The sequence below is a fragment of the Podarcis melisellensis genome (genome assembly GCF_964234715.1).
Source record: "Podarcis melisellensis genome assembly, chromosome: 3".
NCBI lineage: Eukaryota > Metazoa > Chordata > Lepidosauria > Squamata > Lacertidae > Podarcis > Podarcis melisellensis.
This window is the reverse complement of record NC_138530.1, coordinates 111,600,318-111,615,986: the sequence shown is the minus strand read 5'-3', so window position 1 is coordinate 111,615,986 and position 15,669 is coordinate 111,600,318. Positions and strand designations below refer to the sequence as shown.

The 15,669-nt window shown below is 39.3% G+C and overlaps 1 protein-coding gene across 4 annotated transcripts in view; it reads right to left on the bottom strand.

The window, feature by feature from the left end:
• The window catches only part of CTNNA1 (catenin alpha 1), a 66,920-nt gene that overhangs the window by 10,950 nt on the left and 40,301 nt on the right, over positions 1-15,669 (bottom strand). For all 4 annotated transcript variants that reach the window (XM_081906122.1, XM_081906123.1, XM_081906121.1 and 1 more), the window contains exons 10-15: positions 12,918-13,010; positions 12,076-12,232; positions 8,812-9,012; positions 5,501-5,652; positions 2,503-2,613; positions 159-340 (exon numbers count right to left, since the gene is read on the bottom strand). In XM_081906122.1, coding sequence (XP_081762248.1) covers positions 159-340; positions 2,503-2,613; positions 5,501-5,652; positions 8,812-9,012; positions 12,076-12,232; positions 12,918-13,010 — 896 coding nt within the window. The remainder of the gene's footprint in view (positions 1-158; positions 341-2,502; positions 2,614-5,500; positions 5,653-8,811; positions 9,013-12,075; positions 12,233-12,917; positions 13,011-15,669) is intronic.

Here is a 15,669-nt window from a genome sequence, read left to right as displayed (position 1 = left end):
GGGCTAAAGCCAGACTGAAAACAGACAATACTAGCAGGGTCAGTCAATAGCATTTAGGAACTAATGTAAATCTAAGAGAGCCTTGTTGGACAAAGGATATGAAATAAAGTTGCCCCCAAAATGCTTATTTAGATGGCATGTCAATAAGGAATCCTTACCTGGTAAAATCTGTCATTTCCATCATAATCATGCACATCTGTTTTGCCAGAACAATGATATCATTACCACTATCATCCCATTTGGACACTTCAGCATCCAATTTACTCTTTTCTTCCTGGAAGCTGGCAACTTGTTCAGCGATTTTTGCTTTTTGCTCCTGAGGGAGTTGAGCCATGATAGCCTGGAAAGAAGAATGGTTTCGCATATAATTACTTCCATTCATAGGCAAGGTGGCTTTTCAGGTTATTTTCACTAGCCAACTAATTCATAGGGGCAGAATCAAATTATATCTGAAAGGATGAGAGGAACATTTATTTCCATCTTGATCCATATCTTGCACCTATATGAATTATCTACCATTAGTAGTACAGACTATTGGGAAAGAAAGTCACTGATAAAAGGCTGATTTCGGAAGTCCTGCTGAGAGGAAATTGCTAGCATCCGGAGGGTGCCTTCTTTCTTTTTCCCTCCTTTTCTCTTTGTGGAGTACAATAGCCTTTACAGCAAGGTGCTTCACACCATTATAGAATCACTGCTGTAGAGTTCACCTACCTTCAGGTAGATAGCTAGAAATTAAATTTATATTTATTGTCAAGAAAAACCTCTTGAATATTGTTCAAGAGTGCTCAGAAGCAAAGCTTTGAAGCAAGAACACATCCTCCTACGTAATTACCAGATCATGATGTTCCAAATTAATCTAGGATTGGATTTTGGAAGTTTAAACACACACTGTCTACAGACAAAATTGTAGGGCTATTTCACCAAGCGAAAGCAAATTATAACAGAGCTAGACCACTGTTGGGCTGTATGAAACAACAGGATAACCCAGGATGCCTGGCTTGAAAAGGCATGTTTATTCACAAACAAGTAGCCCACCTGCAGTTTCAAGTAGTGTGCTGGCATGTCCTCCTTGGAGCAGTGCCACTTGAATTTAAGTATCTACTTTAATTATTGTGGTAGTGTTCTGTGCAAACACACTGCATGCACGTATACACAGAAAACTTAGAAATTACCAATGGCGCTTGATGAGAATTACCTCTGGTCTGCTACAATTTTGTAAGGAAGACAGTTGCCAAGTTTGACGTTCAGCATAAAATAGACACATGAAGGGCTATTTGGTTGCAACACAGAAGCTAATCCAATTATTGAAGTATTACGTTCAATTTTGGTATCCATCATTTAAAAGTAATCTGAAGAGGAACTGGAAAGAGTTCAGAATAAATAGCTTGGAAGCCATGCAATCTTAGGAATGTGAAATCTGAAGAGAAAAGGTTGAGGTGGCATAATATAAGGAGAAAATAAATGCTGTAATAAAGATGAGGGAGAGAGTTGAGACCAAATATAATGGTCTCAAGTGGCAGCACTTTATATGCTGGCAGCAGAACAGAATAGTCCTAAGTGGTACATTCTAATTAGTGAAGAGTCAATGTAGTGCAGTGGTTAAATGTTGGACTCGGACTTCGGAGATATAGGTTCAAATCCCCTCTCTGCCAAATATCTTACTGGAGTGGCCATGATTAAGTCACCATTTCTCAGCCTTGGCTAACCTACAGGGTTGCCATGAGGATAAAGTGTGTGTGTGTGTGGGGGGGAGAGAACCAAGTATTCCACCTTGCAGGAAAGGCAGGATGTAAATATAACCTATAAACAAAGAAATAAACTTATCCTTGGTTATTAAAGGGAATTCTAATGCAGTTATCAGATTAGATGTTCTTATCTGACGATCTTGTATATTAGGTCTGTGGTTCTATTACAAAATGTGGGGCAGAAGGAAAGGTAAAACAGGAAAAGAAATGCCATTTATCAGATTACATAATGATTGACAAACAGCTAAGACTCATGGGTTTGAGGATAGGTTTATGAACTCACTGGGATAGCTGAAAGGATAGGGCCAGAAGAGTTTGTGATCTTTGGCTAAAATTATCTTAAGGCTAGGGATTAACTAGTGTGGCAGGAGGAAAGTACATGTATCAGAGGGGAGAAGCAACTAAGGATGAGGATAGCAGAGGGAGTGATATGAGGGGGTGGAGCTGGACAGTTGAACAGGGCACTTGGATATGTCATGCTCTGATCCAATATGGAGTGCCCCATTGGCAACCTTTTCTTTCCGTTTTGATTCTACTTCCTTCCCCAAAGCAGAAAAGAAGGAAGATGATGGTTGGAGAAAGAGGGACGTTAAGACAATGTTATGGGGTAGACAATAAAAAGGTAATACACTTCTAACCCTTGAAACACAATTTCCCCTCCTAAAATGAAGAAGCAGAGAGGAATGCTAGCCTCTTGATTAAAGTATGGTCAAATGTTCTGCATATGTTCAGCGAGATTTGGAACAGTTTGCCTTACTCTTGCACTTTGGCCTGCAATAAGTTGGTCATCTTCAGTCTGAACGCTTGTTCGGCTTCTAACATCAAAGTCTTCTGTCTCAAAGTCTGAATCATCCAGTTCTTCAGGAGTCTGGGAAAACAAAAATACAAAAAGTCAAAAGCAATTCAGTGAACTAACATCTCTGGGGTTATTCCCTCTGGAATGCATCTAATTTAAAAGCTTTAAAACTAAACATGAATGAATTTTCACATTTTGTGGTTTACAGATAAGCAGTTAGAAATGGCACCACCACATGTGCTAAATGTACGGCTTATGACATTTAAAGCATCCTGTAGATAATTTGATGGGGAGATTGAATATAAATGTTTTAAATAAATATTTTAAAAACTGTGGACAACTGATTTGGGATGCACATGTTAAACTGCAGAGCATCGTGCCCACCAGCTTCATTAACTGATACTCCAAGATTAAGTCTCCTTCACATTTTTTGTTGAAGACAACTAAAATAGGATTCACAACACTTATAAAAAGCTCCAAAGCTAGGCTTTGGGAAGGAGGTGTGAGACTCTGAAAGGGTCCTAGAATCCTCCCTTCCTAAAGCCCAGTTAGCATTTTCCCAGCTTTGTGAAGGAAGCAGGTGGGGTTCTAAGACTCTGCCAGCATTCTCGCACCTCCTTTCCAAAGCCAGGTGCCTCCTTACTCACCTTTGGGAAGGCAGTGTGAGGGCTGGGGGTGCATACTGTGGCCTTGTACAGGGTGCCATAGTACCCAAATCTGTCACTGGTGTGTGTGTGTGTCTAAAAACTAGAATACTTGCAGCAGGGGAGCAGATAGGTATGAAGCAAGCTCTGACAAAAGAATCTACAGCTGCTGAGACAAGGTGCAATATTTCAATTTTCAGGTTTGGCTCATGTTATTTTTTTCTCTCCAGTACTGATACAACTTTTGGGGAAAGTATATATTCTATTTGAATTACAGGAACACAGAATGGAAAAAAGAAGTTGGGGAAGTATTACATGAAGCAACCCTCATAATCTCATCTGGGAATGCATGTCAATCTCTGCCTTCGAATACAAGTGATGCCAATGTGGTAATGTCACAGCAGGTCATTGTAATTTTAAGGCCCCTTTAATCTAGATCCCTATTTTAATACACAAAACATGAGGAAATGAAGATCTGACATCAGTTGTCCTGTAGTTTAATCTTTGTTAGATAAAAAGGTTTCTCCACCTAGCTTTTACATTCTCAGTATGTATTGGCTTAATTCAAGGTATACACAAATGCTTATTATTATCATGCTTTAAATTTAAATGCTGACAATTAATGAACGGTATTAGTTAAAACTTCCAATATTTGTGATTCATTCTTATACTTGCTTTGAAAGCTTTCTACCATCTTTCCAATTTGCATTTTAGATTGAGATGTGAAGCTTTCAATAAAAGAGCTTTTCAACATAGGCCCAAGAAGATGAGACACACTTTTAACTTAATAGTCTACTGATTCATTAGAGTTTGAGTTTCTGCATTTGGTAAAATTGAAGTAGCAAACAGGCTGTCTTTTGAATTTGCTTCCTGAAGCACTAGATGTAATCTTAACGTTATAGGGTTTTCTTAGATTTATTCCCCCTGCTGTGACCTAAGAGCCTATCAAAACTTGCTTTTTTATCTTAGCCTTGACAGTTCTATTTTGTTTCGTCAATCCTACAGCTATTTATCTGACTCTTAAAAGTTTCAAAGCAGCTGTAGTAAATTAAGAGTGCTAAATACATGTACAGAATCACATAACAAGATAAAAACTTAAAATATCTTTCAGTTAAATAATTAAAAACTTTTCAGGGGAAGAACAAAAATAGGTAGTTGGTCGTACTACTCCTAAGGAGAGATTTCTAGCACAAAGATACTTGATCTGAACACAAATCACATATATGTCTAAAGCAGGGGTGAAGAGCCTTCAGCGCCCCCGCTCCCCCAAATTTGGGCCAACTGACATTAGAGAGCCAACAATTAGGTAATGCAGTGTAAGAAATGTTAGGTTTCCACACCACTGTGCCCCTCTAATCAGAGGAACCAGCATCAATTGTCCTGTAAGAAGCATCCCAATGAATTTATGTTCTGATATTGTCTTATTGTGATTGCTGCATACTGATGCAAGTTGTTTCTGAATTCTTAAAAAGCAAAGTATATGTTATGATAAAAGGAATACCGTATTTTTTGCTCTATAAGACTCACTTTTTCCCTCCTAAAAAGTAAGGGGAAATTTGTGTGCGTCTTATGGAGCGAATGCAGGCTGCACAGCTATCCCAGAAGCCAGAACAGCAAGAGGGATCACTGCTTTCGCTGCACAGCGATCCCTCTTGTTGTTCTGGCTTCTGAGATTCAGAATATTTTTTTTCTTGTTTTCTGCCTCCAAAAACTAGGTGCGTCTTATGGTCTGGTGCATCTTATAGAGCGAAAAATATGGTAGGTTGCCATATTCTGTACCAGTTGTAGCTTTCGAATGCTTGCCAAATGACAGCTATACATAAAGCATACTGTAGTAGCCAGTTATGAAAGCATTAATGAACTAAACACAGTTCAGCCAACAAATGTGCGACGTTTACTGTGACTTGACTTTCTTTGTCTCTGATATGTCTTTTAACTGTCATAATGACCTATGACCTATCACGGTTAAAACATTTGGGAAGTGATCACAATTGTTTACATAATACCGTATATAAACAAGAGCCCATACCAATTTGCAGGTGGAATTAGGGGTACAAGCAGTATTTAAGATTAAATCTGTGTCATGTGTTTTTAGTTGAACAGCATTTATTGTTTCATTTTGTATTTTAATTGTTATATATGCCTTGAGAGCTGCCCAGAGGGGTTATGCTGTGAAGCAGCTGTTTAAATCTAGAATGCGTGTGTGTATATTTTATATAGATGCTCTTAGAGCTATTGTACTGCCTTATTGTTTAATAAAAATGTGTTTGAGAAAACCAGTGAATGCTATTTCAAGGAAATAAAGGCTGACTCACTCTGATCATCAGCACTGCTTTTCTGATGTCACGAATTCCATCGTATACCAATCGAGAAGCGTCGATGAATTCATTTTCATCCATTGGTTGAGCAGGGTCAGAACTCAGTGCTTCTACAGCAGCTTCTACTTGTTCAGTAAAACGTGGCATAACTAAAGAACATGGGGGGGAAAACATTCCGCTTACCAGAATACAATAAAACTTGTGGCTCTTAGCATGCAGATTCTGTAGTAACACAGTACTGAAATGCAGTTTTTTAATCCACAAACATTACTGGTACAACTGTTCTTTCCTTGAAATGTTACAAATCACACACATTCGGATTTCCTAATCGTATCCCTACAAAGGGCAAACAATACACACAGGACAGACACTTAAGAAAGGTGGGGATGTGACTACATTCATGCTAGTTTTGTACATTAATTGTATTGTGCATTTGAAAAGTGTACATATGAAAAGGTTTTGCCATGAGACATGGTGATGGTGATGTTGACCACTCAGAAAACCTGAGTTGCTGGGTGGTATACAAATGCCATTAATAAACAGGTCGGTGCGTTCACCAGGAGGTTGGTGGTTTGCTTCCACCTGTCCAGGGATGGCTCTGGAAAGTATTCCTGCATTGCAAGAGGTTGGTCTAGATCAGGGGTCTGCAACCTTTAAGACAAAAAGTGCCACTTGGACCCGTTTCCAAAGAAAAAAAAACCTGGGAGCTGCAAAACTCATCATTATAAAAATAACTTTTTTGTCACTTTTTATTATTATTTCTTTGTTTGACCCCTCAGAATTACTCCTCCTCATAGAAATAAATGTTAAATTAACAAGTTACTTTTGTGTGTGTGTTCTTCACTCCCCTTCAAAATAGTGACCAGTGTACATGCCCCCTTTCAATGCAATGACCAGCGTACATGCCCCTTACAATGTAGCGGGTGGGCGGGAAGGTGACGTCGGGACGGTGCGTGACTAACACACGCACCGCCCCCATGCGACGTCACAGCCAGTACAGCGCCCGCCAAAGTGGGGAGTGTCGGGGCGCATAATGCGCCTCCTCCCCTTGCTAGTATCCGCCCCAGAGCCGCGGCAAAGGTGTAAAAGAGCCACATGCGGCTCCGGAGCCGCAGGTTGCAGACCCCTGGTCTAGATGATCCTGGCGATCACTTTGCAACTCTACAATTCTATGGCTGCTAATAAAAGTTATTTTGTTGGGCCATATAAAGAATACAAAAACATGAGCAAGAAAACGGAGTCTGCCAGTGCAACGGCAGATAAAATAACGTATATTCAATTTTGCATTTCTTGCCCTGAGTCCTGGCTAGACCTGCTCTCTGCTTTGCTGGTCAATTTCCACCTGACCTGGGGGTGTGGGGTCCAGACCAAAGTAGTTGCTGAAGGTACGGGGATCTTCTTGCTGTCAGTTCAGAAATGTATGCTGCTCAGGATGCTTAGAGACTATCAAGGTGGGGGTGTTCTGGGGCTGCTGTTGGGGCCAAGGTTTAATTTTGGGGATCCATTGTATTTTCATGATTATGCTTTTGTATTTTGTTGTTAGACCTTATAATTAATTATATAATTTTATTGAGTATTTCTTAAGGAAACGTTTTCGTCAAGTTATTATTCTCAGCATAGTTTACTATGGAAATGCAGCATACAAATACATGATGTTGAAGATGATAACTAAGGGAATTTTAAGTGGCCACAGTGATCTGCAATGAAGCATTAAAAACGCTGACCCCAAATGTACTGTGCGTTACCAAGATCATCATTGCAGAAGAGGAATGCAGGATAGTGATACAGGAACTTGGTGTTGGAGCAAAATGGAACTACAGTGGTACCTCTGGTTACAGACAGGATCCATTCTGGAGCTCCGGTTGGATCCCAAGGTTTTCGCAACCAGAGGTGCCTGTTCTGTGCATGCACAGTGCGCATGCGTGCACGGCGAAACCCGAAAAATACTTACAGGTTTGCCGTGTGTGTAACCCGAAGGATACGTATCCAGAGGTGCACGCAACTAGAGGTACCACTGTAATCAGTCTGCCAGAAGGATTCTGGCTTATCTGTCATCAGCACCACCAGAGACGTTTGATGGTAGAATCAATGCCACATTCAGTTCATTGGCAAAACTATTAAGATGCGCTTCAGTAGCTCAAACTCAATCCAACTCAGTAAATGGGGCACAAACTTTGGGCTCTATCCAAGAGGCCTCCAGCCCTCTTGGGTTGTATACCAGGTGGAAAGGCACAGCATTTCGTACAGTGGGGCAGCCGGTATCCTGCTCTTTTCTTGCTTCCATTTTCAGGGCAAGCACAGCCACACCAGAGCCAGATGTGACTGCAGTAGTGGCGCAAAGATTTAATCTGGTGCCAGATTTTAGGATTTACACAATTAAGCTGTGAAAATTAATGCTGGAAGTCACATTTGTAGATGAATTGGTTTGAATTTTCCTTTCATATGCTAGAAAGAAAAGTCCATTGATTGCAAAATCTTTCAAACAATTGAAAACTAGCACATTTAGCCTAAATAAAAAAAAAGGAAGTTAAATTCTGCAACATCCTATGCACTATACTGCGGCTCTGCACAAAGATGCATTGGCAAATTATTTTAAGCTCAAGCTACTAACTAGCACAAACACAACACTGTTCATAGTGCTCTAGGACTGAATATAGTAGTCATATGGCACTAAGAAATCCCTCTGAATGATGATATTGATTTTATGATTAATTCATTTTAATTCAAGGTCAAAATGAAGTAATTGTCTGCTGTGGTTTTACACATGGACAGAATGGTCATAAAAAATTCCTTCTGGTTTGCATTTTACAGTTCAACAGAGTATCAAACTTGCTTCCAGACCAGAATTGTATTGAGTGTGTACGTTAAAATTAATGACATTTTAAATTTACCAATTACAGTCCCGCTTAGCTCTCATCTGTGACTTTACATTTTTTTCTTTCAAGAGAGCGAACTTGTTCTATTAGGACCTGAATTTTAGTATTGCAAGCAAGTAATTTCTCAGTGATTATATCCCAGGGATGGGATGTTGACTTGGACTGGTGGAACTTGTAGTTCAACAACATCTGAAGACTCTCAGGTCCCCATGACAGCTATTATCATCTGTACTTAGCATGGGGCTTACAGAACAATGCTATGGATAAAAAGACCCACATTTCAAGCAAATATTCCAGCAAAACACTAGATTTAGCACTGGGGTTTAAATAGTTAATAAATTTGCTGTACCTACCGACACAAAGTTGTAAGCAGAAAGCACTGAACAGGGTAAGTATCTGAAATTAAAAGTCTGATGAGGTAGTTTATCTTACCTGTGTTTGACAGCAGCTTTGTTGCCTCCAGAACCTTTTCTGTATACACTCCAGGTTCATAATTATCCATTTCAGAAGTGACAACATGAATTACTCTAGCTGCACGACCACGAATTGCACCAGCAGTGCGATCTAAGCCATCAACATCTTTTTCTTGGAGAGCAATGACACATTTGTTTACATCTTCCAGAATATGATTCTCTGGTAGTAAAATAGAACAGAATAGAATTCAAAATTAACATTCTGCCCCAGGTTGGTGTATAACAGCATCAGTGAGGAGGGTGAGGGGGATTGGTCAAGACTGTGAAAAATCCAAGTCTTTTGTTGTTACGTGATGAGCACAAAATGCAGCAATTAAGAAAAAAATCAATTAAGAAAAAAATCCCCTATACCTCCATTTCATGACTGAAGGAAATTGTAATCATTCACCAGTTCAAAGTCTATTTTATTTGCAATACAGGCATGAAATAAGTCACGTTCCAATCAACATTTTAAAACGGGGGTGGGAATCTTTAATTCCTTCCCCCATCCTGTTGAGAACCTCATTCCCTCAGTGATAGTTGCTGGGGGCAGATCACTTGCAGAGGGCTGTCCTGTCTCTTTCCCTCAGGTTACCCCATTCTGTTCTCCTTCCTGCTCTCTTCCCTCTAGGTTCCCCACACCTGCAGAAAACCAAGCCAAGGGCCACAGGTTCCAGCACCTCTCTTATAAAAAGTTTTATAGATCAAATCGGACAACAAAGTGAGAGCTGCAGACAAAATCAAATACCCAAGAACATTCTTCATGATTTGATGGGAAGAGAATGCTTTTCACTTTTCTACATCTACTTCTTCAGGAAACAAAAGATATTTCTGAAGCCCAAGAAAGATGAAGATGCTCAAGTTCTTATTGGCAATAATTTGTCCATGTTCCTCAGGCAGCTCTGACAATTTCACGCTTTATGGTACTCAATTTTCCAGATACTTGTGGCACTGAAGGTATTAACTGTTTGCACTGAAGCGGTATGCTCCTTTATGGAAAAGTGAGACATGTACTACAAGAAAGATTTTTCTTCTTGCTTTTGACATTCACCCCTCATTCAAAGTCCTTACACATGTTCCTATTCTTGACATTAAGCCATTCTGAAATAGTCTAATGTTAATCAGAAGTATACAAAGCGGTAGCCAGGCCATCACACATAGCCTTTGCAAACTGCTTGTTTCAAGTTTCCACTGTCTTTTAAATGGCACCATTGGAGAGCAACTTTATGCAGCCATTAGCTATGTAACAAACATTATTCAGCAAAGAGCAAGTGAGTGAATGCAGACTAAAAATTAAGAAGCTGGGGGTGCAGAACAGTTAGGATAGGGGATTCTTAGCACAGTATAAAATCCAGAGACTGAATCCAGTGAAAGTGGATGTGCGGCACCAGGTTCCAACCTCCTCAGCTTCACTCTGTCATTGGCTAAAGTGTCTGTCCCTTCCACCCCGGCCAATGTTTTTAGGAAAGAGCTTTATAGAGTGCTGTTAACAAAATAAATAAGTAAAGGAACTAATTATTAATGGAAGGAAAGGCTATATTACAGTGAGAAAGCCTTTTGGAAGAAGAAGGGGGTAGGACAGACTGTCCTCCACAGCCCGAGTGAAGTAAAGGCTGCAGTTGTAGGCAGCTTAGCTTGGCAGTAGTAAGATAATAAATAGTAACTACTGCTGAAATCTGCAGTTAGGCTGGATTGCAAGTTGCGTGTGTGGGAAATGTGGCAAACGGCTCCAAACTCACACAGCGTACATTTTCAACACCTCATTGTCTACAGCAGCTCCATACACAGAAGGAGTGAGGTAGCCCAGTGGTATATTTTGCACTTCCACTACCAGCCTGAGATCCAGAGAAGTAGCAACAGCAGTGAGGGCTTCTGTGTTTTTGCATATGCTCGCAGTACTTTCTAAAATTTGGATTGAGGAAATGCAGGGCTTTTAAGAAAACCTCATCTCATGGAGGTGAGGTTTACTGGAAAAGAAATGTCTGTTAATGAGTGCTCTGCTACAGTCCCTTTAACCTGTTAGTAATGTTAGACATCTGCTTCAGTGCAAGCCTGATATTCTAATACAACATGGCCATAGCTGAAGACAAGAGCTGTTCTAGTGTCCTGGTATATTTCTTTATTTACATAAATCTATGCTGAACACCAACTGTAAATGACTGGTGATTGCTATCTCTAAAGTGCCTGAGGTAGTCAGACCCTTTATTTTAACATGTAATACACAAAACCTAGCTGCAAGCTGTGTGATTAATAAAATAAAGTATTCAAAATGCTGCCTGAAAGGAAATAACATGCAAATTAAAGTTGGCATACATTGTATCTTCTATCCATTTATCCAAACAATTATGCCAGCGAATAAGTCAAGCAGCCTAAATAGACTAGTCTCCCAGCAATCTACAATAATTTATACAATAAACTTCCCTCTTTTGTACAAAACTGTTATCATTCAACAGCAACAAACCATAATGATTGTCACCTTATTGTATTGTGTGCACGTAATGCAAACAGGAATTTCCAGAACAGTAGAAAATGTTTATTGGATAACAGATGTTAAGGAGGTACTGTTCCATGTACACCACAAATATGGGGGAGATGTATATATTGATGGCAGTGCTATTGACTGTACAATATAGGTTTTCCCTAAATATATATATTTTACTCTCACATTGTAAGGCAAGTTCTCCTCCCACAGGACTGATAAGAGTATATCTACACCTCTTCTATATTTATATTTATATATCAACATCTTCACCATCCATTTTCATTTACCTCCCGCAACTGATGAAATCCAGTAAGCCTGCAACTTATGCAGGGGTTACGTTCCAGGGATCATGCCTAACGTCAAAATTGTGTATAGTCAAAACACATGGGGTTCAATGTCAGGTGGATTGTCTGTCTTTTTGCCCCGGACATCTACTGTTTTGTTTTTTTTGCCAAGAACTTAAAGATAGGGCTGCCATATTTCAAAGGTTTCCGCCCCGAACACTCCTTCCAACTGCAGTATTCCAGGTATGTCCAGGACGTATGGCAACCCTATTAAAGATAAATGTGCACAAGCTAAATGCTGTAGACTCTTGCCTACAAAAGCTTCTGCTTTCTTGAGTCAGCTGCTACCATATTACATTCTTTGTTGCAGCAAACCAACAATGCTATTCACAGAATTCCAAAGGATATTCCTGTGCCACTGTAGCAGGATAAATAAAGCTAAACATAAAAGACATCTTAGCATTCTGCAGCCCATTACCTGATACTGCCAGGAAGTCATCAATGGAAGTGATGTCATCCACAGCATCTGTAAGCACACGAACTTGCTTTTCCCACTGTTCTTTAAACATCTCCATGTTTTCTTGAGCTAGCTTACTTTGTGGCTTGGCAGCCAAAGCCAAAGCTGCATTTATTACCTGTAATGCAAAGCATTTTTTTAAACACACTATGAATTTACCAATTTTCAGACTTTATGTACTAAAAATGAACTACGTTCTGCAAAACTGACAATTTTTTGGGTTTTTTGACTGGGGGGAGTGGGAACAGAGGCTACAGCTGTTTTGGTTAAGGTTCCCTTGAGTTAATTCATGACAATAATCAAACTGGGGATTTTCCTGATTAACTTTTATGATACAGCAGCTCTCAGTATGAAGAAAAAGCAACAAAAACTGAGGGTTCCCCTCCCCTAATTTAGATCTTAATATGTTTGGGATTGGCACAGAGTCTGCACATGTTCAACTGACTTAAATAACAATGTCATGAACACATCTTTTTGCAATTTTGTTTTTCTTCCGACGTCTAAACAATGGAGTAATGTCAGGCACACATTACCCCTTTGCTCAATAGAGAAACAGATGACAGAGGATATTATTTACCACAACTCACCAGAATATTTTATGTTAATAGCTGTAAAGCTACCTCTGGCTTATGCTTTATATTAAGAGACTACAATAACTTTTCTTTACGATCTGAAAAACCACCTACCCTACTGCGTTGATTTTAGCAGGCAAAATATTATTATACACACTAAAAATATATTTACACTCCCCACATTTCATACAGAATTAGACTATAGAATTCATAGGTCCATTCATAATTTACCTGAGGACAGAGGGCTTCAAGCTGGCTTGCTGACATGTGGACTAATTTCACACCTTCTTCGTTATTTGAGATTGAACAGGCCAAGTTGGCAACCTGTGCATATGACAGAAAAGTATTTTAGGAAGGTGTTTTTGCTTCTGGAATCAAAAGCTCTTCACAAGGAAACTGTTACAGTTTGCATGCCTTTTACAACTGGCAATAACAATTCTTAAATTACAAAAAACCCCCAAACATTTGTAATACATTTCAGGGCTAGCCTCTAAATATTTGGTCTTCCAAATTCCATGTAATAAAAAACATTTGAACAGACTGATTGCTATCCGATATTATTGCTTTACTCCCATGTAGAACTGAGTTCATTTGGCTATTTACTCCCATGTAGAACTGAGTTCATTTGGCTATTCTAAAGAAAACATATACTTTAGCTAAAGGTGTACTGAGAGTCCCGATCTATAGTTTCTCTTAGCCATTTGGCCTCTCAGAAGCGTAGCCTGGTGTGGGAACATCCTCCACTCATGTGCAAGCAGTTTATGTGCATCCAAGATTCAGAACAGAATACACTGTTGCCAATTGGTGCAGAAAAAGATGACAATTGGCCGTTTCCAGAGATTTGCTTGGAACCTTGAGCTGCTATCTAGAGACAAGTCCTTCCATTTGCTTTCTGGAAGGGGAATGAAAGGGCACACTTATTTTTAAGTGAAAATGTTCTATATTTTGGAACCTGTTCTCGGAGGAGGGATTCTAAAAGGGTTTGTAGTTATTAACTGACAGGTGAATGACAGCTTGTTATTTAAAGCCTACATTTGCGCACAGAAATATGTAAAAATTAGTACAAAGACAAGAACAGTGCGTTCCATCCCACTATAAGCAGCAAAATTTCGCTTCTTTCTAGCAAGCAGCCAGCCAAAGGAAGCCTAAACTCTGGTTAGCAAACAGGTAGTTTCTTGTAAAGATTTATCGTGCCTATAAACATTCTACACCAATAAGGAGAGAAGCAATTAAAAGCATTTTAATGTGTTTTGTTAAAGAAGCACAGACATTGCCCTGGAAGGAAAGCCAAAGTTTTTGCTGTCAAGACTTGAAACCAGGCAGAACCAGAGCCTTAAGTATAAAGGCTTCTAGTTATTTTCAGGGATCTTTGCACCTATGTTTGTACTTTTATCTATGCTTTCATAAGAATCATATTGTATAGATTAGGTATTTTGAACAGTGACAGAACTAACTGGCTCGTTAACAAAGTTGTTCATAAATAATTTTACATTTAAAAAAAAGCAAAGCTTTTTGTTAGGATTATTTTCAAGCTTATTATAAAGACAAGTGTATTATCTACTGTGAATCTCTGTCACCAACCCTATTATTAACTGCTAGGAGAGATGAGTCTACAGAACTAAAAATAATCAAGCTTTTTGTTACATTAAAAACACACACAGATCATAGGTTGACAATTTATTTGATGCTAACCTTATTAAGAGCAAATCTGTGGAGCACAAGCATGCAAGGATTTTTTTGTTCATCCTTCTCCTTGCTATTTGGAGACCAAAGAAAGGGCATAGAGAAAATAGCAAGAAATGCAGGTGTTTCTTCTTTCTAACTAAGTGAATGTTTTGTTGACCTTCCAAATTCTTTTGCTTACATTAATATCCTCCTGACCTAGAACTCAAGGCAGACACCCACCCAGGAGCTGACCTAGATGGTTTGAATAACGGGGTTGGCTATTCTAGAACAGGCAAAACTCAGCTGTAAATTGGAAAGACAAGTCTGGAATCACTACCTTAAAAAGAACACAAACATTTGGTAATACCTCTGGAGATAAAGGCTTTGTTACTCTTTTGACAGTCTTATCAAGTTCAAAACTCGTGTTCTAATCTTAAAAGCTCAATAGGTTTGTACATCACATTAAAATACAGTAAAAAACAAAACAAAAACCCTATGGTTTAATGTTTGTGTGCAGTATACTATTGCAGTTCCTTGATGTTCTTCCCTTGCTCCTGGCTGTGCTGCTGGGAAAGAAACCAAAATCTGGTTTGTCGCAATATCGGAACCTGGGCTGACACTTCTCCCCCCAAAACCCACAAGCAGTAAGACAAGAATAAACCTTGGTTACCACTTGTGGCTGTTTGGAAAGAAACGAACCTGAAACGTGTTTGGGCACTGTGACAAGTCAGACACTGACTAGCTTCCTGGTGGCACAGCAGCAGGAACAGAGTGAAAACTTTGAACTGTGTGCCCCAGCATGATGCTAACTTGCATTAAAGATTAGTTTTTAAATCCACATTTGAGAATCCTAGTAATGAGATAAATTGCTAGGCATGCAAGGGAAATTACCCCTTTCCATCAGCATTCCTAGATAATTGGTATAAATGTTTTCTAAATAGGGTTGTCGTGATCCTCTGTAAGATCAAATGTCTTTTCACTTCACTTTGTATATTCTTAGAGGATCTGGATTTGTCTCCTTTTTGGAGTCAGGAGTCAGCAAGGAAGATGGTGCAGCTATCACATGGGCTAGAAACTCGTATTAGCAAGATTCCAGATTTCCTACTCAGTGCCTGGGTAGTGGAGAGTATAATCCATACTACAAAACTTCTCACTGTTATGGTTGCACAGGAAAAGATAGGAAAATATGTGTGACAACCAATACTGACACAATGTTCTTTCCCTGTATTGGCCTTTGAAAAACTAAAGAATTATTTTCTTCCCCCTTATCTATCAAATCATTCTGTTCTTACTGAGCTGACTTCAGAATCCTTGCCAA